This window comes from Uranotaenia lowii, chromosome 2 (assembly GCF_029784155.1).
Source record: "Uranotaenia lowii strain MFRU-FL chromosome 2, ASM2978415v1, whole genome shotgun sequence".
Taxonomy (NCBI): domain Eukaryota; kingdom Metazoa; phylum Arthropoda; class Insecta; order Diptera; family Culicidae; genus Uranotaenia; species Uranotaenia lowii.
In genome coordinates, this window is record NC_073692.1 from 158,539,452 (window position 1) to 158,566,462 (window position 27,011).

At 41.5% G+C, this 27,011-nt stretch overlaps 2 protein-coding genes across 11 annotated transcripts in view; both read left to right on the plus strand.

Moving 5' to 3' along the window:
* LOC129746126 (protein PALS2-like) overlaps nt 1–27,011 on the plus strand; it is a 112,540-nt gene that overhangs the window by 36,368 nt on the left and 49,161 nt on the right. For all 10 annotated transcript variants that reach the window (XM_055739616.1, XM_055739617.1, XM_055739619.1 and 7 more), the window contains exon 3: nt 5,539–5,660. In XM_055739616.1, the coding sequence (XP_055595591.1) occupies nt 5,539–5,660 (122 nt within the window). The remainder of the gene's footprint in view (nt 1–5,538; nt 5,661–27,011) is intronic.
* On the plus strand, nt 14,656–26,354 carry LOC129746127 (uncharacterized). Its single transcript, XM_055739626.1, has 2 exons — nt 14,656–15,014; nt 24,865–26,354. The coding sequence occupies exon 2, from the start codon at nt 24,900–24,902 to the stop codon at nt 25,680–25,682; it is 783 nt and encodes a 260-aa protein (XP_055595601.1). The 5' UTR covers nt 14,656–15,014; nt 24,865–24,899; the 3' UTR covers nt 25,683–26,354.

Below are 27,011 nucleotides of genomic sequence, written 5' to 3' on the forward strand. Positions count from 1 at the left end.
AGGGCCAGCGTTGGCCCAACTTGCGTGACCTCACTGTTTTTGACACTTCGCGATTCCTATTTTGATTCCTTATTTTTCAATTCTACACGCTGAGGTAGCAAAGCAAACATTTGGGTCCTCATTCAATTCTTATTCACATGTTTTCAGCTCTAGTTGTCAGCTCAATTTTGGGAAAAAAATAGAAAAGTAAATTAGTTATTTAGAAATCAGATGATTTTAGTATTAAATAATGAAAAATCATTCATTTTGTTTGTTGATCCAGTTGAAAACAGAAATATTGAAATAAAAGGATTTCAACTTAAAAAAAGTTAAAGTAAAGTTAAAAGTTAAATCCGACGTTATTTTTATTTCAAGAAAAAATCATATCGTATAAATTTAGAATAGTTCAGCCTTTTCTTTCAGTATGTTTGACGCAGAATTTTCCTAAATTGGGTTCTTCTGTCCCTGAATAGTGTTGTCGTACAAGTATGTGTATTTGTTTACAGTTTCCGGTCAAAATAACACCAGAAACTTCCGGATAATCGATTTGGGACATTTGAATTCTTTAGAAGCCTCCACATTTGGACGTTCGATAGGATTTTTTGTTTCAAGTAGAAGCGCTGCCCCGGAATATTCAATGTAAAGTCGGTTGGTCCAGAACAAATGAGTTGAAAAAAGGGTTTTAAACATGTTGAAACATTTCAATAAAAAGCCTCCTTTTCGGAATTTTTAAGAATTTTCAACATTTTGTTCATTCCCAAAGAGATGACCGTTAAGAAACCAAAAAATGCACTAAATTTAATTCACAAAATAGGAATCAGATTTTTGCTATCCTCAAACTGACTTACTTACTTACTTAATGATCCCGCGCCGATCCACCGGTGCATAGGGCCGTGGTAAAAGACCTCCACTGTTGACGATCCGGAGCCAGCGTCTTCACCTGGTCCCAGTCAAGATTATCGTCGACAGTTCGGATTTCAGCGGCTAGGCTTCGCCGCCACGAGTTTCTGGGTCTGCCTCTTCTTCGATGTCCTTCTGGATTCCAGTCTAGCGCCTCTCTGCAAATCTCGTTTTCATCTTTTCGCAGCGTGTGCCCAATCCATCTCCACTTACGTTCCCGAATCTCGATTTCTAGCGCCCTTTGATGACACCAGCGATGTAGTTCCTCATTCGAGATCCAGTTGCCAGGCCACCAAGCGCGGATGATATTCCGCAGGCAGCGGTTTACAAATACTTGCAGTTTTCGCGTCGTCACCGCATATGTGCACCAAGTTTCGCACCCGTACAGCAATACGGATTTGACGTTTGAGTTAAAGATTCGGATTTTTGTTCGTAGAGAGATCTGGCGTGAGCGCCAGATGTTTCGGAGACTCGCAAACGCAAATCGGGCCTTTCTGATCCGGGTTTCGATGTCTTTCCTGGTACCACCATCAGGCGTTATCTGGCTACCAAGATACTGGAAGCACTCCACTTTCTCAACTTGTTGCCCAGCTACCATGAAACTGGAGGGATTTCCTGTGTTGATCTCCATCGACTTGGTCTTTCCGACATTGACTTTGAGACCTGCTGCCTTGGAACTTTCGGTGAGGTCGTCGAGTTTGCTCTGCATGTCCGGTTGTGTTTGGGCGAGCAAGACAATATCGTCTGCCAGGTCAAGGTCGTTCAGTTGCTCCATTGTTAAAGGATTCCACGGCAATCCTCGGTTCGGTGCACAGTCAATCGATCCAGTCAGAATCTCATCCATTACGATGAGGAAAAGTAGCGGTGATAAGATACATCCTTGTCTCACTCCAGCAGTTACCGGGATTGGTTCGGACAAGACACCATCGTGCAAAACCTTGCACGAAAATGCCTCGTATTGTGCTTCGATGAGATGGACTAGTTTCTCTGGGACCCCTCGTCGCCTTAGAGCCGCCCAGATGTTTTCATGGTTAAGTCGGTCGAATGCTTTTTCGAAATCAACGAACACCAGCAGAAGAGAGTCCTGGAATTCGTTGATTTGTTCCAGTATGATTCGTAGCGTTGTGATGTGGTCCACACATGATCGTCCGGATCGGAATCCAGCTTGTTGCCGTCGGAGTGTAGCGTCGATTTTCTCCTGGATCCTGTTCAGGATCACTTTGCAGAGTACTTTGAGGGTTGTACAGATCAACGTTATGCCTCGCCAGTTACCGCACTCTGTCAGGTCTCCTTTCTTCGGGACCTTTACGAGGATACCCTGCATCCAGTCGGCCGGGAATGTTGCAGTATCCCAGATGTCAGCGAAAAGACGGTGCAACATTTGTGCTGACAGGGCAGGGTCGGCTTTCAGCATTTCAGCAGGGATGCAATCGATCCCATGTGCTTTGTTGGATTTCATGTTTTTGATTGCCGCTTCTATTTCAGCCAGCGTGGGCGCTTCCGAGTTGACGCCATTAATGCGACTTACTGTTGGCGCTTCGAGCTGCGGGTTTTGTTGGCCATCGCTATTCGTGACTCGGAAGAGTTGTTCGAAGTGCTCAGTCTATCGTTTGAGCTGATCTGTTCGATCGGTCAATAACTGACCTGCTCGGTCTTTTAGCGGCATTCTTGCATTAGTCCTTGCACCACTGAGGCGGCGAGAAATGTCATAAAGTAATCGGATATCTCCATTGGCGGCGGCTCTTTCTCCCTCTTCGGCTAGGGAGTTTGTCCAGGCTCTCTTGTCTCGTCTACAAGCTCGTTTAACTGCCTTTTCCAGCTCCGCGTATCGTAAGCGGGCGGCTGCTTTGGCTGACCCGGTACATGCCTGCTCAATTCCGATTTTCGCCTTTCTCCGATCATCGACCATCCTCCAAGTTTCATCCGACATCCATTCACTTCTTCTTCCACAAACTTTACCGAGAGTACCATGGCTCGTCGTGATAAAGGCATTCTTGATTCCACACCACTGTTCTTCGACTGTTCCGTCTGTCGGCAGCTCCGAGGCTCGGGATTCTAGCTGTTCAACGTATGCCCTTTTCACCTCTGGATTCTCCAACCGGCGGACGTCGTATCGACACCCGACTTTCTCCTCGCGCCGTTGGACACGCGCAACTCTCAGTCGTATCTCGCCAAGGACGAGGTGATGGTCAGATGCAATGTCTGCGCTTCGTTTGTTGCGGACATCAAGAAGGCTCCTTCTCCATTTTCGGCTGATGCAGATGTGGTCAATTTGATTTTCTGTTCGACCATCTCGGGATACCCAAGTGACCTTATGTGCTGGTCGATGGGGGAAGAGCGATCCACCGATCACCATGTTGTTGTTGCCACAAAATTCTACAAACAGCTCTCCGTTTTCGCTCATCTGTCCTAGGCCATGGCGCCCCATGATGCGCTCAAGGTCTTGATTGTCGGAGCCAATCTTTGCGTTGAAGTCGCCCAAATGGATTTGAATGTCACCCTTCGGAATTCTCTCCACCACGCTGTTCAGTTGACTGTAAAACTGCTCTTTCTCCTGCAAGTCGGCAACGTCAGTTGGCGCATAACACTGGACCATTGTAAGGTTTCTAACCCGTGTTCTAAATCTGGCTACGATTATTCTTTCGTTTATCGGTTCCCATCTAATGAGGGCCGCGTAGGCCTGCGGGCTTAACAGGAAACCAACTCCTCGTTCCCGAGTAGCATGTTCTCCTCGTATGCCAGAGTAAAGCAGGACTTGCCCGGACTGTGTCCTGTGTTCTCCAGTGTTAGGCCAACGGACTTCGCTCAGTCCCAGAATTTCAAGCTTGAGGCGGCTAGCTTCTCTAGCAAGTTGAGCCAGCTTGCCTTGTTGAGCAAGGGTTAAAACATTCCAAGTTCCAATTCGTGTCCGTGTTTTCATGCTAAAAGTCGTCGCCAAAGTTCCAGGTCGGTCATTTCTTTCGGATTCCGTAACAAGTTATGAATCGGGAGCAGTAGGTTGTTAGCCTAAAGTCCCTATCCCGCGATGGGGCTGCCATCTTGGACTTAGCTGGCGGGAGCCGCATTTCATAAATTCAGCCGCTTGCTGCAAGACAGACGCTGTTTGAGCCGCCCCTGACCTGGAGAACAGACGCTCGGTTGTTGTTGCACGCCGCCCCTGACCTGGGGAACAGACGCGTGCGGCCACCTTCTCAGTCTGCATGCGACCAAAGCATCCACCGGGGTTGGGTACCCGATCTCCGCTTAGGTTACTCGCACCCCAGCCGGCACCGCGGGGAGGTAGAGATAGGAGTTGTGAATAAGAGGTGATATGACCACTATGGGGTCTCGTGTTGCACATTATCCACCGTTTACCAGTCAAAACTGAGTTTTGAGGTAAATTTCTTGACCGTGCAGCTACACAAAAAAAATTGCCGCACTCATTTCTCGTGCGTAAAATTTTGTAAACAGAACGTGCGAACTGTCACAACAAAAGGGAGCTACGTCATCGTGAATCGACCCATTTAGTTCTGATTTGTCTGGATATTGCCAGGTTTTTATGATTGGAAAATTTGAAAATGAATGCCCGGTTTTTGCCAGGTTAAAAAAAAATAGCGGTATTTTCCGGCCCGGCAACGTACAGGAAAAATTCTGGAATGCTTTGTCAAAAGTGTTAGGAAAAGCGATAACAACTCGAAAAATATGTTCAAATATGTGGTTATGCAACTCTTAAAAAAAAATTTTAATTCAATTCAATTCAAATTTCAACGATAAAGTTTTTCGTAGAACTATAGTTGTATGTAGTCATGAAACAGAACTTCTGTTAATTTTTCAATGAGAAAATAGGTTTCAGTGGGTTAACACTAAATAGTTGTTACAATGTTAAACAAAGGTTAGATTTCCAGTAGAAGGCCTGCGTTTTTGAAGCGATTTTTGTAAAATAAGTCACTCTAATGGAAAATTTTACAACAAATTGGAATTTCTCACCATAACAGCAATTTAAATAACTTCTATTATTTGATAAACATTCCCACGGAGTGGAAAATTTTGAAAATTCAAGGATGAATCGACTAGGAAAAGTTCGAATTTGTTATTGAAGCTCGAGCATTTGCGTATATGTTTAACGGTTTTTCTGGGTTTTTTGAGGGGGGGGGGGGGGGGGGGGTTGGCTGATCACCCCGATCACCCAGGACCCGCGCATGTGAGGAAGACAAAAATCCGTATTATTTAGATATCATATTTGCTAGTCCGGATTGGACAATTGTAGGATGAACGAGGCCTACATTAATAGCCACTACTTTGCGATTCGCTATCGTCTGGGTATACAGCCATGGAGGACGAACTTCACTTAAAGACAGCATAATTCGACCGGAATGTCTTTACTGAGGTGTGGGATTAAACATATTTAACTGAGGAAAACCGACGTGCTGTGCATCCTCCTTCAATAGAACAAATATAGCGGTGTTATCCGTTTCCCCGATTACTTACATTTTTACGCTTCGAAGGATGTCAACCACATTATAAATCTTTGAATTTTAGTTTATCACTAATTCGTACCATTTGAATCATTATGGGATTCGTTGAAATCCAATAAATAGTTTCCATAAAAGAAAAATTTTAACATTCAATATGTTAGATAGCGCAAAAGTATAATTTTGTATTTCTCTCAAATTTTTCCAGCTGCTTTCCAACATGTGCGCGATAACCTCGAGGACCTCAACGGCAAACCCGAGGTCAACGATACGGATTTGGTGTTTTTGCAGGGAATTCTGGAAAACCCCGCCGTAACCCAAGTGATCAAGGTAAGTGCTGCCAATACACGATGGATAGCTTTTCTAGGGATGCCGGTAAAGTACTTACCAGTCAGTGGCAATGCGAATCTATTACATCATCTTTGCCTCTCTTCTAGGCGTTGTTAAATGGAGAAAGAAAAAAGACAGAGATTGAAGAGGAAAATTGAGGGTTTGGCGGTACCAAATGATTGTTTTTCTTCGTTTTCCGCGCGTTGTATCCAAACCCGACATGTGCGTGTGAAATTTATGTACCAGCAATTAGTTAGTCGCGGATGACGCTGTCAGTATGTGGCTATGTCGTAATGTGTTAATTGAATTATTTATTAGACAAGCCGGGTGTGAAACGTTACATCTTCTCGTGTGCATCCGTAGAGATGAAGACATACCTACAGTATGCAGATGGTTGTTGTCTATGGACCGTGTCACAGAAATGACGTTGAAGGGCAGCAGCAGTTGAAAAATGAGTTGTGATTCGCCTGTCACGTTTTGAGATTGGATAATAAATTCCCCCTCATATGATAGAGTTTATTTATTTTATTGATAAATAATTCAAGAAAGGACATTTTATTGGGTAGTTTATTTGCGAGCGGTTTCCTAACAAAGCGACAAAACTGGACAACCCTCGAGACTTTACGAGACATTTGGGAAAAGCGTGTTTGTTTTCCCGTCGCTAATTGGATCTCTTTACTTGGTGATTTTCCCAATGCCGTCGGTAAAACGCACAGTTTGAGGCCAATTTTGGCGACCTCCATACTCGCCCATAAAGTGACAGACTTAATTGGCCCGGTGACACATTTATACCGGAAACGTGTAATGGTATAGTTTTTGTCCATCTCTCCAGAAGATGACATTTCTTCGCATCGAATCTCGAATGTAGTTTCTGGTTGTTGTTTTTGTAATTGAATCAAATCTTTCGAAACATTTAATATGAAGTAATAGAAAAAAACAATTGACATAGACCTACCCGAACTCGAATACATTCCAGAATTTCCGACCAAGTCACTATCACGCATCATAGCATTCGAGGCAGAGTACTGCCAATGAATGAATCACTAACCTTTTGACAGCAAGCGTAAAACGGGGGGAGGGAAAGGTCATAATTTCCCACTTAACACGCGGCACTTCTCGGCGCTGGCTAGCTGACTGGCAGGGCGAAACGGTCACTAATTAAATCAGTTTACTTTAAATTGATTGAGCGCGTTCCGTTGAGCAGCAGCAGCATCTTTCTGAGAATGACGAGACGGCGGCGTGGTCAGTTTTACTACCATGTTGATTCTACTTGGTCTGATCCGCACAACCCTTATCTCGGTATAGTAGAAGAGGAGCAAAACAGCGGCATCCGCGAATACCGGGAGATGTTTATGGACACGGCGATGAAGATGATGATGATGATCATGATCATGGTGGTTATAAAGTCGCGACACTAGACTTAGTGTCCGCGCAGCCGTTGGTTGGCGCTGTTAGAAAGAATTAACAACTGAAACATCGCGAACTCTTAAATGAAAGACCAATTAAACCTCCTGACCCCAGCTGGGAATGGACCAATTCCGATTAAAGTCACGGTACTGTCACTAGATTGGTAGAATCGCTTTCGAATTGGAGGGAAAGAAGATTGCTGGGTGCGCTCGAAAAGTTTAATCCGAGTGAACTTGTCGCTTTTCCAAGCTCGGTAAAGAAGCAATCATGATTTTAGTAGAACACTTTAGGGAATTTGCATAGATGTGTTTATCCATTGGCTTGTGATGAAGCTCAGTTGACAGAGCATACCTTCGCAACATAAGCCTTTGAAATTGAAGCCGACGCCTTAGACATAGAAGCGTTCGCTTGAACATACGCCCATATCGAAAAGTCGAGGGGGTTGAAATCCGGATTGCTCGAAGGCCAAAGGTCCTTCGGCCGAAACGTTATACTCTCCTCCAGTCAGGTTTGGGTCTGTTTCGAGGTGCGGCATGGAGCTCCATCTTGTTAGAAAACAACATTCTCGACATTCTCAACTTAAATTCAACATTCTGTGTAACATCCTTAGCCTTCAAGGGTAAGGTATATTGATCCGTACGTGAAACCGAATCAATCGAAAAAACTACCTCGTCTGAAAACACTCAAGTAACAGTGGGTTAATGCGTTCTGTTATTAAATGGTAATTCGCTGTTGCCCTTGAAGATGCATTAAATTCATCTTTGAAAAATCGTTGCTTGGACAAATTCTAGATATTCGCTTTCTAGCCTCCGGAGTGATCTTGTTGGATTCCGGTTCTTTTTTGTCTTGACCAATTTTGCCACTTTTATAGTGCATGCAGACAGTGGCCTTCCACTTCCCAGCACATACCCGAGGACATGATTCATCAAAGAGAGAATGTTTCACGCGATAAACAATAAATCTTTCATCCACCGCGATTTGCTGGTCATTTTATCCTTAGCGAACATCAGGCCGATTTAGTGTAAACTGTTTAAATCAATAGACAAACACAGATGTTTTATTTTACTCAGCTGAATGAGTCTGAACGGTCTGAACCTATCAACTGGACTACGCTAGACTATCAGCGTAGTTGGTTGGAACAAAACCAGTCAGGGTAGTATTAAACTTAAATATGAACATTTTAGTGAGTGTTGTATTTGTAACGCTGTAGCGCCAGTGTGATCTCCCTTCCAAAGTATTGCCTCAGGGTAGATTCCAGATATGGTCTGAGGCCCCAGGTGGAGTTAAGGGCGTATGTATCAGGGGATTGCAATAGCGAGGGAATTCTTTGCGTTTGGGATGGTAATGATCGTAATTCCCAAACGAACAGTATAAACCGTACGAACCGTAGGAACCGTACAAACAGTATGAACCGTACGAACCGAATGAACCGTGTGAACCGTACGAAACGAAGGAACCGTACGAACCGTGTGATCCGTAAAGACCGTGTGAACCGTAAAACCGTACGAACATTAGGAAACGTATGAACCGTAGCAACCGTTGGAATCGTGTGAATCGTAGAAATCGTACGAACTGTGTGAACCGTACGAACCGAACGAAACATGTTAGCCGTAGGAACCGTAGGAACTGTGAGAATCGTACGAATCGTACGAACCGTGTGCATCGTACGAACCTTGTTAACGGTACGAACAATACGAACCGTTGGAATCGTGTGAACTGTGAGAACCGTACGAACCGTGTGAATCATAGGAACCGTACGAACCGTAGGAACCGAACGAAACGTGTGGGTCGTAGGGACCGTGTGAACCGTACGAACCGTAGGAACCGTACGAACCGCAGGAAACGTATGAACCGTACGAACCGTAGGAACCGTAGGAACCGTGTGAACCGTAAAGACCGTGTGAATCGTACGAACCGTGTGAATCGTAGGAACCGTGTGAACCGTAAAGACCGTGTGAACCGTACGAATCGTAGGAGCCGTACGAACCACAGGAACCGTGTGAAAGGTGAGAACCGTACGAACCGTAGGAACCGAACGAAACGTGTGAGTCGTAGGGACCATGTGAACCGTAGGAACTGTGGGAACCGTAGAAACCGTGTGAACCGTATGAACCGTAGGAATCGTACGAACCGTAGGAAACGTATGAACCGTATGATCCGTAGGAACAGTACGAACCGTATGAACCGTACGAACCGTAGTGAACGTACGACTGTGTGAACCGTAGGAATCGCAGGATTCGAAGAAACCGTACGAACAGTAAAAACCGTATGAACCGTATGAACCGTACGAGCCTAAGGAACCGTAAGAACCGTATGATCCGTACCAACCGTATGATCCGTACGAACCGTATGAACCGTAGGAACCGTACGAACCCTATGAACCGTAGGAACCGAAGGAATCGTAGGAACCGTACGACCCGTAGAAACCATGTGAACCGTTGGAACCGTACGAATCGTACGAATCGTAGGAACCGTACGAACCGAACGGAACATTTGAGCCGTAGGGACCGTAAGAACCGTAGGAACCGTGGGAACTGTGTGAACCGTACGAACCGTAGGAACTGTACGAATCGTATGAACCGTAGGAATCGTATAAACCGTATGAGCCGTAGGAACCGTAAGAACCGTACGAACTGTGTGAACCGTACGCGTTTCTCATAGTCGTACATGATTTGTTTTGCTGTACGAGCAACCGATCTTGCAGGATCGGGTGTATTTCTGTTCGTGATGTTATTCTTAACTTACGAATTTCTTAGGTGACTCGACCTTTCAGGACAATACCGTATTTGAATATTTATAAACTTCTAAGCGACTGTAGCATTATAGCGCATAAGCGTGAGTTTTACCTCCCTTCCGATGTGATCCAATCCGATGTTACTCGAGAGCTAATTTAGCAAAGGTAACCAATTTCGGCATAGGCGGATTTATGGATCTAAATGTGACATTTCTCAAGAAAAATACAGGATCCGGCAATTGAACTGCTACAAAACTTTAGGAGTGATTATTACGAAGTATACAAAACCGAGTTAGATGACACCCTTGTCACCTTTTTAACATTATGTCTAAGATGTCAGAGGATACTTTTGTTAATTTTGTAGTCAAGTGTTTTTTTTTGTAAAAATAGTCCTCGAACCTTAACGTAGTGCTTTGATTGCCTAGTTCCAGGCTGTGAAACGGTAGAAAGACATGTTTCGTGAGTTGTCCAATGAGTGTATGTATTTTTTTTTTTCATTTTGGCTCGCACTTAGAAGATACCTGGAGATTAGAAGTACCCAAGTATAGTATGGTAGGGATCGTCAAGCTACAGTGGCGACACCTACCATGGTGAAGATCATCAAGATGCACCCTGAGAGAATTTCTTGGCGTAGTAACACTAAATTGGCGATAGATTTTAATACACCGGATCAAAATCGCCAATGATCTTTAGGCCCAGCCTTACAAGATTCTAAGATTTCAAGACCTCTCGTTTGAACAGAAGCAAGAGCGGGTAGAAAGGGCGAAAGCGCAGCTTACCCGGTCCGCGCATGAAACATTTGGAAAATATCGTGTTTTCTGCCGATGAATTCATCGCCGTTCAGCGGTTCGTGGAACTACAGATTTTTGTTGCCAGAAATATAACGAACCTATGCAAACGTATTGAGGGCCACAAGACGACAGAAATCTGTCTTATTAAAGGTCTGGGTTGGAATCGCCTGTACTTTCCTGGTGATGGTCAACTGAACACCCTGAAGAGGTGTAGATCAATCAATTTACGTATAGAAAATAGACCTACGGCATGTCCTCGAGCTGGGGACACGTCCCAATTTTGGTTTTGATTTGTGGTTTATCAGCAGAACTTCACATTGGCTTACCAAGGAAAGAGGTCCTAATTTTTTTGTGGGATTTTTTTAGGGTTAATTTCGATTACGGAGTGGTCGGGGAGTTCGCCGGACCTGAACCCTATGGACTTGGCTGTGTAGCGTATACAGAAGCCCGAAGTCTACTCCACAAAACATGACGGGTTGGAAGTTCTGAAGCGCCATCTAGTTGAGTCCTGGGATGAAATACCACAAAAACCACCTGCGGTCTTTTTAGAATATGTGCCTTGAGCTTCTGCAGCGAGTGGTTAGGCTCAAGGAAAAAAAAATCGAAATGCGCCATTGTACGGTCTGTTTTTTGCTATTTCGAGAGCTTCCCTATATTGGCAGGGAATCAGGGAAAAATGTAAAAAATCAGCACAAACATTTGGAAAGGGTGTAAAAGCCAAAGTATACAAAACCCGTTTTTAGTGGATTTAAGTAGCTCAATATAAGCTCTATACTTATCACGAAACCTGTTTTAATTTAATCAGTTTAGATTAGATTTCAGAAGCAATTTGAACAAAGGATCCAAAACAAATTAAACCATAATACGACAAAATCCCTCAAAAGTTGGCTATACTCTCTTTACTCTAGACCAGTGTTGGTAAACTCCAGCTAGGTTCAATAAGAAATTGCGAGCTTATTTTCCTTGAAAATATCAATTTATCGATAAAAACATAGAGAGAATGCTCCTACGCACCGTTTGGGTCAAATAATCTGAACAGATTTCACGTGAATTTTAATGAGTGGTTCAAAAAAGGTCACACATGAACCTAGACCCTTTTCACGTGTTTGTACTGAAATCATTGGACATTCAAAATAATTATCTTTGTATTGCACCCTAAAATTCAACATGCAGCTCTCATCTGAATGAATTCTTGAAATCATGTTGAAAAACGAATATCGTATATTTAGTTTTTGAGCTGTTATAAAGCTAGTAATAATGGTAATAAGTAAATGTTTTCTATGAAATAACGCATTAGGACAATTGCAATGTAGGGGAGGATGAGGGCATGATGGCCACCTTAAGGAGGACGCTTGTATAACCATAGATAACAGCTACAATAAGTGAGTTATTGCTTTGTGTTCAGACACTAAAAAAGTCTAACTGGCCGAAAAATTGGAAAAGTTGATAAAAACGATTAAAAATGCATTTTAAAATTTTTTGACGAATTTGCTGAAAATCAGTCACTGCAGGGGCGTAATGAGAACCCCCCTGGGGCAGTATAAGCAATGGTATAAGCACCATTAATCGGGGCACGATGATCCGCAGAATCTAGCAGTGAATTCAACTCGATGAATTCAACTGAAGTATAGAGCTACAGCTTTGACTTATTCAATCTGACAATTTGGCATATTGGTAAGGTATTTGAGGGATATTCAGAGAACTCTAGTTCGAGGGGATTTTTTTTCATTTACCATTCGTGATCATTTTGCACTAAACGGTGAGTCGTAGATCCATCAAACGAAGCAATAACATAATAGAGGTTTGTTAGGCGGATGATGTTAGGGGAGATAAGGGCATAATAGCCACCTTAAAGAAAACGCTTATTTAACCACAGAAAACATCTATAATATGTGAATTACATCATTGTTCCGTGTTCAGACACTAAAATAGTCTATTTCCTAATTGGCTGAAACTTGAAAAAGTACATGAAAACGTTTAAAAATGCATTTTAAATTTTTTTTGCCGAAAGCTGAAAACCAGTCACTAAAGGGGCATAATGAGAACCCCCACTGTGGCAGTATAAGCACCTTTAATTGGGGCACGATAAGCTTTTTCTGCCGGGGAATCTAGCAGTGAATTCAACTCGATGAAGTCAACTGAATAATAAAGCTGACTTGTTTTGTCTGACGATTTGGCCTAGAGGCGATGGGCGCGCTCGCTTTCCCGGTATACGATTTCTCATGTGTTAAACAGAACTAGCTAGTTTTTTCTAAATTTTTCTGTAAAGTTGATAAGAAGATTTATTTTTTGTGAAAAATTAATACTATAGGAAGTACGAAACAAATCCTCATGAAAATTATATTATTATTATTAAGTTTATTAGAGACACTTTACCACTCCTGGGATATTCGTTTCTTTTAAAATTGATTTACGAAGATGTACTTACAAACTAAATTAGTTCAAACAATTTTGCCTCTTTTACTAATTTTATCAGATTTTTTTCTTTCTCCGCATCGTTGATCAAAACTTCGTAAATAATTCCTGTTATGTTGAACTTTTTCCGAATTTCCTCTACAGTCTATATATGTTGAACATATATAGAGACACCACAATAAGAGCATGTTGGCGGGGTGTTACGTTCAAACAGGTATGAATGAGTAAGTCTGGTATGTCCAATACACAGTCTCTCATGAAAATTAATTTAAGAAAATTCGTACTTTTGTAGAAAAGAAGAGTGCTTATTATGCCCCGGATGCTCGTTATGCCCTTATATCCCGTATAGGTACCTAATGTCGAAAAAATCACTGATTGTACGGTTCAGAATTTGAACCCGCAATCTTCCGGCGTTTGTACCCAAATTCTGGGTCAAATCATCATTTCAAAATCTATGTTGATTTTCGAGAAAAGGCTCTCTTTAAATTGATTAAATTTTGTTAGACTTCCCAACTCTCTCAAATGTACACCTGTTGTAAAAACCCGTTATCGAAATAGGTTGTATCCAGCCAACCGCAAATCAAACAGGTCCCCTAAAATTTTCCGTTTGTCAAACGCCAGTACCATGCCGTTCATCAGAAAGGGAATCCATCAGGAGGGGTCCGTCATTCGATAGGAACACTGCCATGCTCTGCCAAATCGGCATAATGGAAACCGAAAACAGAAAAAAAATTACACCAACCTCAACATAAACAGGTATTTTGGACTGGCTGGAGTAGTTATTGACAAAACTGTTCCCGGTTGTTCGCCCACCTTCCCGTACCCAGACGAAAATTAAGGAGAAGTTTCGTTGTCATTATTCGTTCATTGCCTCGGACGGAACTCACGTGTTTGAGCTCTGGAATTGAAGTTTGTGAAACCCATCGCTTACGTTAATTAACAGGGGACTGTTAACGAACGGCTAGAAATGCAAGTGCGAGTGATGGTGAATTGAAACTTGTTTACGTTTCGTTGTTACACGTTCACATGAGTAATTCAAAGCACATCGGAATTCTTGACTTGAACGACTGTTGTCGCCACCGGAGGAAAAATGCAGCGATACAAATCGTCGTTCGTCACAGAGCACGAGACGGGAATCGCAAACAATTAATTGATTCACGATGCCCGTAAAGGGAGGGAATGGAAAAAAAAGGAAATATGGCATGTGGAGTGGTCAATAAAAGTTGAAGAGCGCGCGCTGAGAACGCTCAGTCGCTCACTTGATCTTTGAAGTTGCGTCTAGAGAGGTGAGCAGAGAGATTGATGATCGTTATCCACCTCACCACAACCTCGTTGTGGTCACCTGGTGAGAGGTTCCAGTGGGCCGAGAATTTTCTTTATGCTGCGGATTTCCGAAGGGGGAACTCAACATTACTCACCACTTATGCGGTTGTCGTACCTTCCTTTTGTGGTAACCGGTCGTTGAGCGTTTATGAGTTTGAGTGCCGCGCCAGTTGGAGTGGCCGGATGAGGGTGGTGTTGTTGATTCGCGTTGAAGAAGGTGGAAAAGTGGGGGAGCTCGCGCTCTGGAAAAACTTGGATTTGGCGACTTCTGCCGTGGAGCCTCAACTCACCACAGTTGGGCGTGCTGTCTGTCAGTTTCGAGAGAACCGCGTTCGTTACAAGTTGCGTGTTTGAGGCGTTCTCGGCCGGTCGCGTCACCTTGAATAGCTGCAACAGTGCTGCTACCTTTAGCATTGTCCATACACTGCCCTTTTCCCCCTTTTCGTGATTGTTTTTTGCTGCATCTTTTATGTGCCTGTTTTTTTTTATTATATATATGGAGTGATTAATTCCCCCTTCTTACCTGGGGTATTTTGTGTTTTGCGTGCCTTTTTTGGATTTTGCTGGATGAATGTTAAGTAAGACACAAAGCCATTCGGAATCGATTGCGGGCTGTGGTTTGGATTTGTGAACGCGTAGCATCGAGACAGTTGTGTCCACAGTGAAAATAAGGTTAACCTAAAGGTGTGTACCATCAACAGATATTCAACCTAGTTTTAAAATTTTGGGTGAAGAAGTCATATGAACTGTTACAAACCATGTGTTAATTATATTTCGCAACAAAGCAAAATTTCAATTTTATCTCGATCGCAGCCTAAAAGCCATGATGAGTCAACCGACGATCTTTAAACGCCTAATGGCCGCGCTACGTCACCGATCGTAACCTCTCAGAGGTTGAATTGCGCGGAGTTTCACCGCCCCGAAATCGCAACGAACAATAGTAACGACAGTCGCGGCAGTAATGATGAATGACAACTTTCTTCGTCGAAAACAATCAAAAAAGAAAAACAAAACGCCATTGTTGCCATTGTGGGCACCACGGGAAAAATACAGGGCGGTAGCCGAGAGAAGTTTCCCAAAATTTACGAAAAGGGTTTTCCGTGCTGAGGTATCCACCCATGTTTCGGGGGAGCATCACACGAATACACACCTGAATGATCATCTTGCCATAAGTATGAGTGAGTGTGGTAGTGTGGCGCGTCGCTCCAAGTCGATTGGGATTCTTCTCCCAAAAGGGGAGACAACACCTTAAGATGCATCATCATTAGGCTAGCTAGGCAGGGGGCGGGGGTCGATTATCGTAATATAGGTAACCACCACGCGATGTGGCGAAACTAGTGACGGGTTGTGTGCGTTTCGCCGCCCGTTAAACTCGCCAGGTTGTTTGGCTACGTTGAAGAGTTTGTATGGGAAAAACAGGTTTCGGTGTTTATTTTTTTTTTGTTATTGTGGGGCAGCGTCGCGTTGTGTTGGGGCTTCAGTGCTGCCTACATTATTGTTAGTGTACATACTATAAAAAATTTAAAGGGAAGTCATTGATACTGATAATAGATAGTTGAAATATTAAACCTATACCTACATTTATAGGGTGTAATAAAATGAACTATAGTTTTATAATAATTTGACAATAATTTCACAAGTTCAGGTTTGTTTACAGTGATTGTGATAAATATGGTTAAGGATTGAGCAACTGCAATGGTTAGCTTATCTAGAATCTGCAAATTTTGGCAATATTGAATTAAAATCGATAAAACCCGGATGAAACAGCCAATGTTTTTGTTGGAAAGTCGGCTGTTGTCGCTTAGTCGTTAGCGTTCTAACCTGCTTTCTTCTGTTTGTTGAAAGTTTTAGCATTTGAATTTTTTTTATTAGTTGATAACCCAGGTGGTATGGATTGCATTTATTAATCAGGGTCCATGGGTGCAATTGGACGACTCATGATACAGACCTTTGTTCCCACCTCGAGGCAATAGTTACTTGTTTCCTCTAACGAGTTAAGATCCGACATCTTACCGTATTGAAATAGATTCACATTTTAACGCAACTATTTGTTTTGCGAATCTGATTCAGGAAGTCCAGAGACAAAAAACGAGTTGTCGACGGCACTTTCTTTGGTCGCACAAACGAATCAAGGAGGGAGACCTCCTGAGTTACGGGTACAACCCAAACTGCTTCGACAGCTCTAATTTAGACCTCTAGTCTAAATTTGAGCCACCACTTTGCGCAACTATTGGATATGCGGACCAGGGGGTTAACGTACCCAAGCGCAAATCTAGCTGTCGATCGCACTTATTCATGTCACACATGCGATTCGGGCGTATCAATTCCCGATACGTCGGTCGGACCCTGACACCTCTGGCACTGCACTGTGCCTCGTCTGACACCTTTTGCGCCTGACACCTCTATGTGTATTGACTTGTAAATAGTTACCAACTACTTTGCGCAACTACTCATTTAATGAGGCGGGTCCCGAAACCAAAACGAATTTTCGAACGAACTCTTTTCGATTACATCCGCCGTTGAGGGACCCCCCGAACGCGAGACGGATCCTCACGTCTTTTTTATTAATTGATCACCTAGGTGGTAAATATTTTTTACGAATTGCATTCCAAGGCACGGTTAGCCATCGTGCCCCCAGTTAGCTACTCTGGGTTCATGGGTGCAATTGGTGACTCATGGTACTATGTACTCCTACATAATAAAGTCCACCTGGGGCCACTGACCATAATTCCCATCCGGACCTGCAATGAAGGCTATACCCATGAAGTGAGACCATACTCGCGCAAAGCACCATACTTTACACCAGCAAAGCCTTCCCCCTCTACTGTCACGATTCGAGACTCACTGGACAACTGATCGTTCGCCGCTACACTTGACTCGAGGCCCAGATTTGGCCTCTTGTCACAACTTGAAACGTTGGCAAGGCGCCTCTCATCGTGACTCGAGACCCTTTTTCACTCCGTCCTTTTGACCCAATTCAAGACGAGAACAACTCGCCTCTCTTCGTGTCTTGAAGGCCCTCTTTCTTTCAGTCTCTTGGCCCAACTCAAGACGAAAACAACTCGCCTCTCCTCGTGTCTGGAGATCCACACCTCACTAAACATGTTCTCCGTCTCAACTCTTTGAGTTTGAGATTCAATCTGAGGCCAAACCTCTCCTCCTAAGACTTGAAGTATGGGCGCCGCATGTTACCCGCAGAAGGCCCCCTTCTCTGCCCGTCGTGTGCTGATCATATCCGCTAATCGGTAGGTCATTGTATCGCCTACATTCCCCAGGTCTGCATTCAGCCTTGCTAGGACTTCCAGTAGAAGTTGTCCCCTGAGGTTTGTAAGGCGACTACCTCATTCTACGGCCCACGCGTTAAAGTCCCCGCCGATGACAACGGGGCTCCTACCTGTGAGACCTTCAACGATTTGTCCATAATGATGCCGAACCTCTCCAGGGACCACCTTGGGGGGCGTATCAGCTACAGACGAAGATCCCGTTGACTTTGGCTATCACAAAGTCTTTCTCTCTAGCCGACACCACCTCTTGTATGGGGTATCTTCCTGTAACTCATATCGGGGAAGTTTGACTTTATCGGTTACACAATTATTGCCATCCGAGGTCCTGCGATACGGAAACACCTTTCCGGTTGTTGGGTGATGGCTACCTGGCAGATAGACCACCCCACCTTTAGCCGCCCACACTTCAGTGCTGAGTTTGTTACCGCAACCGAAAGTTTCGCGAACGCCACATGTCTCCCGAATTTGGGAGGGCCTTCCCGTATCCTGATCGAAATATGGTCCGCTTAGGTCTTACAAAGATCCTTCAACGCGTTCTTAACCTCTACCCCCGTGGCTATCTCGTCAAGATTCTTGATCCTGACGGTAACCGTGGTGCTCAGGGCACGGATCTCCGCTGTCTCTTCAACTATCTCCTGCGTGAGCGTGCTGTACTCCTCGCTTTTGACGGTTGAGCCACGTCGGAGCTCCAGAATCATCTCGCCGGAGCGTGTCCGGTAGATTCTCCTGGAGACCCTCTTTTCCTTTCCGGCAAACTTCTCTTCGCCATCCGTCTGCACGCTGACCTTCTTCGGCCGAATCGTTTCCGCCAGCAGAAGGGTCACCACGTCTCCACGTGCCTTCCTCCGGCACTCCGGTGCCGTAAGTAGGCTCACCACCGCTCGGTTCGCCGTGACGAACAGTGCCATCACGTTGGCGAGTTTCTCTCGGACCTCCTTGTGGATGTTAGAATTCTTTCTAAACTATTCCACAAGGTCCTGAATGCCTGCCATTGCCACCGCTAGTTCAGCTAGTTCAGGGGAGATGGGTTTAGTTTTCTCGGCCGTACATATGCAGTAATGCAGATACGTTTCCACTCTGCACCAGGAGTGGAGGTGGAACTACTTTGCAGAGTACGTCTGACACCTGAATACTGGTTACTGGTACCCACAACATCTTCCGCGCACAACATCTTCCGCGCACAACATCTTCCGCGCACAACATCTTCCGCACAGATTTGGCTAGGATCTATCGACGGTCTTTAGTAGATTTAGTTGTAGTTCTTTTAGCTGGACATCTGAAATCGCGGACACTTGCAGACACGTTTCCGCCCGGGACCACGAGGAGGTGAAACTACCGGTCCAGAGCCATAGCATTTGAGTAGTTATGAGTTCGTGGGACATGGATTTATCTTTTTTAGGGTTAATAAGATGGCTCTGAGGTCCTGAGGGCAAGATTGTGTGTTTTTTTTCCAATGCATACTTGGTCAAAATTGAGACGATCTTACCTGGCATCTTGGCAACACTGTTAAGCAGTGCCCACTTACACCGATCTGTTCACCGAGATACCTTAGGTCGCGAACCGGACTATAGCCACTAATTTCTGTGGTATTGGTGTTGCGGTTTTACATCTTCTTTCAGCTTCGAGATGGCTCCTGGCTCTGTCAACTCAATCAGGTTTACATACCTACCAGATTCTCTACTTCTGGTTGTACCGAAGACCTCAACTGCCTTAATAGTCAAGTATAGGTAATGTGAGGGAGACTTCAACAAACCATCTATAAGATGAGAAAACCTGTTTCTCGAAGCAACTACTTTCAGACAGACAGACAGAGTCAGTCAGTCAGTGAATCGGTGAGCAATGTTTGCACTTTTGTAGGTTATTGCGCGCTGCTCGCAAGCCTTCGATTGAGGTGGAACTAAACTTAAGCCGCGTTCTTTGCGGCTCAAGCTCGGCTGATGAATGTTGTTACTTGCTAGGGGTAGTACTATTATTGTTACATAATTTGTAATCTGGTTAGCTAAAGTCTTTTTGCGCCCGCAAGCTGCACCCGGGTATTGTTTGTATGGACTGACGCGGTTCATGTTGATGCGAGGAAAATTGTTTATTATCTCATTTGTTGTTTTCATCGGATGTTGTCATGCATCCAAAACCGGAAAATATGACGTATGAGGAAAGTTTTGTTTTGAAATTATAGTCATATAACTTGAAAGACATTTTTACAACTAGTTCAAGTTATTGGAATGGCATTCAAAAAACCTTTTAATTTTTATTGAAGTCTTGTTTCAAACTCCAGCTTGTATTCATTTAATATGAACTTCAGTATCATCAATAACAAAGCTTTGTCAGTGAGTCTTCAGTCTAGGAATAAATTATTTACAAGACGAGTGCGATTATAAATAAATGGTAGAGTTGAGCGGAGAAAAACAAAAACAACCGACTGAAAGCGAGGAAAACAATACAATGGAAGTAAAATTTGATTAAATTTGCCGGCTGCCGGATCGAGACTGTTGTGAATTCCGTTTTTCTTCGTTTCAACTCAATTTTAGCTTATTATTCAAATGAGGTTAGCGGTGTGTTTTCGTTATGGCGTTTTGAACGGGGTGGACATACTTGAAAGCTTCATGTGATTCGTTGAAGTTTTTTTTTTTAAAATAATAACGTTAGTTTTAAGTTTGCATTCTATAGAAAATGTGAGGAAAGTTGATTCGATCATCGTCGATTACTGATTGTTTCTTTTTTTTACATTTTATGACTTTGTCGTTGCGATAATAAAAAAAAACACTTCGTATGACTTCTGATCCTCTAACAACCAATAAGTACTAATTCAAATCGTGCAGTATTGTTTAATTGATCCACCCGCTTAAAATGGCACTACGGTACATTCGAAATGAAAGAGAAGGAGGAAAAAGACTCGAATAAAACTCTGATGACGAGAAATTTTACAGCTGAGCAATGATCAACACAAGAACAGAAAAAAACCAAACGACTCGCATGGGAGGTGAATGGGCTTGCTTCTGCTTAGACTTTGCTCAATGTAGTCATTCTGAATTAAGAGTGTTTTATTTCTTTTTTGTCTATCCTTTGAAATTATTAAAAAATTCTGTTAATTTTTCAATTAGAACATAACTCAGCTCACCTCTGCTCCGATAAAATGGCACATACTTTTATCGTTCTTCTGTTTATATGGTCTCTAACATTTTTCAAGTTTCATACAAATATTTTCCAAATTTATTGTTTTTGTCCTAACCTAAATTTCGAATATCCCACACCCTTCACCAGACACGCATCCGTCGTCGTTTTGTTTTGTCGGTTGTAAATTTCTCGTTTGATCGATAGAACGTTATGTTTTGTTTCTCCTTACATACACATCTGGATTTTTGTTTTTTTCTCACATGCTGACTGGTGCCATTTTATCGCGGGTGTGTATTTCAGTTCCAATAACTAAAACGGCGAAAGGGCAACTTTCGATTTTTATCTCTGTCAAATGCCGTCGCGCGACCAATGCTAAATGAAGCAATCATGCAATTTAAATATTCGTATTTTGAATCGCTCGAAACCCGTCCGGCTGTCATCCTCACGCGAGTCGCAAGTTCAAGTGTAAATATTTCTCCGTCATCGAGTTTGTCTGTGTTTTGATGATTCATGATTTTTTTTCTTCCTGTGGATTCCAATGCACTGCAACGGTCCCAGTTGATAAGAGAATTGAAGCTTTCTAACTACAAACATCAGGATTCAGTAAAGAGAATCAAACGTCAAACTTCTAATTTCAAGCTAAATACTTTAGATTTCGTACTTCATATTTCTGACTGCTGACTTCAGACGTTAGTTAAGAGTTAAGATGTCAGTTTTCGGACTAAAGATTTTACACTTCAAGCTTAGGGCTTAAAAATTCAGACTTCAGATCCCTGACTTTGGATTTGAGACTTCAGATGCAGACTTCAGATTCAGACTTCAGACTCAGACTTCGTTTTTCAGATTTCAGGGTACAGACTTAGACAAATCATATTTAGGATAGCAAATTAGAGATTAGAGTGAAGACTTCAGATTTCAAACTTTTGCTTTCAAATTTCAGTATGAAAATATTAAGAATTCACTTCACACTTACGATTTTAGAAATCAAACTTCCGACTTTAAAACTTACTAACGACTTACTGAAAACTTACTAACTACTAATGACATCAGGCTTCAGACTAAAGACCGCAGACTACAGACTATAGACTTCAGACTTTAAACTTCATACCTCTGATTTTTGACTTTAGACCTTAAACTTCATATTTCAGACGTCTTCTGAAGTTTAACTTCAGAGTTCACACTTCAAAATTTGAAACTTAGACATAACACATTCGATTTCAGACTACTGACTACAGACTTCACACTTCAAATTTCAATCTTCAAACTTCTAATTTCAGACTGCAGATTTCGGAATTCAAATTTCAGATTTTAGATTTCAGACTTCAAATCTCAGACTTCAAGTTCCACGCTTTCAAGCTTCAAAATTCTTGATTCATACCATTTTTCATACTTCATAAATTTGGCATTTCCTTCAGACTCATAACTGAACACTTCTATTAAAATCAGACTGAGATATACATAAGAATTTAATACATCAAGAGAACCAGAAATAGGAAACCGCTAATTACCAAAGACCTGAGAATTGAAAATAGAAATCGAGAATCGAGAATTGAAAACTAAGAATAAAAAACTGAGAAATGCAAATTGAGGATTTAAAAGAATTAATTGTTAATGAGAATTGAGGATTGAGAAAAAAGAAATTTGAAATGAGAAATGAGAATTCAGAAATGAGAAATGACAAAAGAGAAATGATAAATGAGAAATATGTAATAAGAAATGAGAATTAAGAAAAGAGAAATGAGATTAGAAATGAAAAATGTGAAATGATAAATGACAAATAAGAAAGGAGAAATATGAGAAATGAGAAATGTGAAATGAGAAATGAGAAATGAGAAATAAGAAATGAGAATTCAGAAATGCGAAATGAGAAATGAAAAATGAGAACTATGTAATAAGAAATGAGAAATGAGAAATGAGAAGTGAGAAATGACAAATGAGAAATGAGAAATGAGAAATGAGAAATGAGAAATGGGCAATGAGCAATCAGAAATGAGAAATGAGAAATGAGAAAAGAGAAATGAGAAATGAGAAATGAGAAATGAGAAATGAGAAATGAGAAATGAGAAAAGAGAAAAGAGAAAAGAGAATTGAGCAATGAGAAATGAGCAATGAGAAATGAGAAATGAGAAATGAGAAATGAGAAATGAGAAATGAGTAATGAGTAATGAGAAATGAGAAATGAGAAATGAGAAATGAGAAATGAGAAATGAGAAATGAGAAATGAGAAATGAGAAATGAGAAATGAAAAATAAAAAATGAGAAATGAGAAATGAGAAATGAGAAATGAGAAATGAGAAATGAGAAATGAGAAATGAGAAATGAGAAATGAGAAATGAGAAATGAGAAATGAGAAATGAGAAATGAGAAATGAGAAATGAGAAATGAGAAATGAGAAATGAGAAATGAGAAACGAGAAACGAGAAACGAGAAATGAGAAATGAGAAATGAGATATGAGAAATGAGAAATGAGAAATGAGAAATGAGGAATGAGAAATGAGAAATGAGAAATGAGAAATGAGAAATGAGAAATGAGAAATGAGAAATGAGAAATGAGAAATGAGAAATGAGAAATGAGAAATGAGAAATGAGAAATGAGAAATGAGAAATGAGAAATGAGAAATGAGAAATGAGAAATGAGAAATGAGAAATGAGAAATGAGAAATGAGATATGAGAAATGAGAAATGAGAAATGAGAAATGAGAAATGAGAAATGAGAAATGAGAAATGAGAAATGAGAAATGAGAAATGAGAAATGAGAAATGAGAAATGAGAAATGAGAAATGAGAAATGAGAAATGAGAAATGAGAAATGAGAAATGAGAAATGAGAAATGAGAAATGAGAAATGAGAAATGAGAAATGAGAAATGAGAAATGAGAAATGAGAAATGAGAAATGAGAAATGAGAAATGAGAAATGAGAAATGAGAAATGAGAAATGAGAAATGAGAAATGAGAAATGAGAAATGAGAAATGAGAAATGAGAAATGAGAAATGAGAAATGAGAAATGAGAAATGAGAAATGAGAAATAGGAAATGGGAAATGGGAAATAGAAAATGAGGAAAGAGAAATGGGAAATTAGAACTGAGGAATGGGAAATGAAAAATAAAAAATGAGAAATGAGAAATGAGAAATGAGAAATGAGAAATGAGAAATGAGAAATGAGAAATGAGAATCGAGATATGAAATATGAGATATTAGATATGAGCTATGAGCTATGAGCTATGAGATATGAGATATGAGATATGAAATATGAGATATGAGATATGAGATATGAGATATGAGATATGAGATATGAGATATGAGATATGAGATATGAGATATGAGATATGAGATATGAGATATGAGATATGAGATATGAGATATGAGATATGAGATATGAGATATGAGATATGAGATATGAGATATGAGATATGAGATATGAGATATGAGATATGAGATATGAGATATGAGATATGAGATATGAGATATGAGATATGAGATATGAGATATGAGATATGAGATATGAGATATGAGATATGAGATATGAGATATGAGATATGAGATATGAGATATGAGATATGAGATATGAGATATGAGATATGAGATATGAGATATGAGATATGTGATATGTGATATGAGATGTGAGATATGAGATATGAAATATGAGATATGAGATATGAGATATGAGTTATGAGATATGAGATATGAGATATGAGATATGAGATATGAGATATGAGATATGAGATATGAGATATGAGATATGCGAAATGAGAAATAACAAATGAGAGTTGAGAGTTGAGAGTTGAGAATTGAGAGTTGACAGTTGAGAGTTGAGAGTTGAGAGTTGAGAGTTGAGAGTTGAGAGTTGAGAGTTGAGAGTTGAGAGTTGAGAGTTGAGAGTTGAGAGTTGAGAGTTGAGAGTTAAATTTGACTGTGGTGAGTTGAGAGTTGAGAGCTTTTAAGATTGCGAAAGTATTGTATTGAAATTAAATGGAAGATTTCAAAAGTCGAGTGTATTTCAAATCCACAGATCAACAAAAATCGATGAATCATAACAAAACAACAGAAAAAATGTACGTTGGTGTCATTTAGAGTGAAAGTGTAAACATATTTTTTTTTATCACTAGAACATTGTTCGTTCGCTTTATCGATTTCAGCTGATCCCCAGTCTTGGACTTTCGAATCATACACCATGAACTATGGTCGAAAGACTCCGTCGACCTTCCGGTCGACACCGTCCGTCTATTCAAACATCACCAGCCGATCCCAGTCCAATCTGCACTCGCAGCGATCCAAATCGATGAAATCCATTAGGATACCTTGGTACCAGAAGCCAATTCTGCACAACAACAAGTACATGGATATCCAGCGCGGTGCCATCATTACCGGAACCTGTTCGATTTTTGTGGCTCTCTTCACGATTGCTACATCGATCTTTGATATTTATTGCCTATCGATGGCCGCTCCTGGATCGACGCACTATGGTTATTACATCATTTCGTACGAGTTTGTTTACGTGGGGAATGTACACGTGAGAAATGCCTTGATGATCGCGGCCCTCTTCTCGTTACTTGGAGCTTTAGTGGTTTTCGTGACCGGAGTCATGTTGGTCCATGCCCTGAGAAAAGAGCACGAAAATCGAATCGTTCCATGGCTGTGGAGCTTCGCCGTTTTCACGTTATTCCGATTCCTGGCCCTGTTGCTGTTTTCGATCGTGAACGATCTGATCTTCGCGTACAACATACTGATCACGTTGATCTGGATTGTGATCGTGCTCGGATCCTTCTACGGTTGGTTGATGGTTTACTCGCTCTATCTGGAACTCTCGGATCTCACTAAGCTGGAAGATTTGGCCCACTTACGCATGGGAACCATGCAATCGCTCAACGCCTCGGTGGCCCACTCGCTGGCCGGATCTAGGCCCACAACACCACACAGCACCGTCTCCACCATGCCCGTTGGAGGGGTTGTTTGATAGTGCCGGGACCCCACCCGAATCCGGACCCGGACCAAGGCCAGAATCGCAAACAGTAACACAACAAAACACAAACGACGCAGCAAATCGTTAGAAACTAATAAGCGACGAACCTGCGACGAATCGGACGCAGAGACACAAGATAGTTGCTAAGTCCGTCCACGTATTTAAAAAAATTGAAAACAAAAAGTAAAGTTACGAAATTGCCAATCGTCTGAAGCGACTGGTCGAAACTAAAAGACACTTACTTTTAGTCAGTGCGCGAGTACATTGAACATTGTGCGTAAAATCCAATCGAATCTCTAAGCTTAAAGTGCCTTTCCGTCTATTTAGGTGTTATTTTAACCCATAACATTGTTTAGCTCGTAAGGTCGCAACATTACAAATCTGGTTTTAAAAGATTTTTGTCTAATAGTTGTTAACTGGTAACGTAAACAAAAACGAGTTGAACAAACGAAGATGTTCAAATAAAATAAATATAAAAACAAACTCATCAAACCCCTATTGTTCATTTACCCATCAATCCATCTTTCCGAGGCTAGAGGTCTGACACCGATCATCGTACCTATAATATTTGGTAAAATGCTGTAGAACCGTTCAGTGGGCGAGGTCAATGTTTTTATTTCCTTTTTTTTTCAGTAAGGTCATTTCTCACCTTTTTCCCCATAGGAGTGAGGGATTTTTCGAGAAGCTACACCATAGGTCATCAACCTCTTCTCACGTTTCTTCTTTGTGGTGCGTAAATTCTTTAAAACAGACAGAAAGGAAAGAACTTTCTATTTTTTTTAAAGGTATTCTTTTCGGTCTATTCGGTCTTTTCATCATTAAGTAGATGGTTCTTGCGTGTTTCGTTGTTGCCTAATTCGAGTTGCATTCAAACGAGGCTTATCTTATGATGTTCATCACACTTTTTTGTCGGTCTCCCTACGCTGGCGCACGTGTTTATGAGTTAAACAGTTTTTTTTTTCTATCTTTACACTTTGTTGACTGGTGCATTTTGCGTTTGGAGATAACGTGTTGACCATATGGTTCATTCATTATGGTTTCGGAAGTTTGAATTTTAAGTAATCTGAAAAAGGAAGGAGGGACCGATTTGGCAATAGCTTGGGAGTAGCTATGACTATGTTAATTTAAGATTTATTCAAGAATCTGTTTTATTTTGCGAAATAAGTTTATGAAATAGAACAAAACGTCAAACCAAGAATGAGGTTTAAGGTTATGTATTAATTTAAAAAAAAAACAAATCATACCTTTTTTATTGTAAATAATAGCTAGTATTCAGTATTAGGAGTATAAAACATATAAGTTTGGAAGCTTTCTGTCTAAATT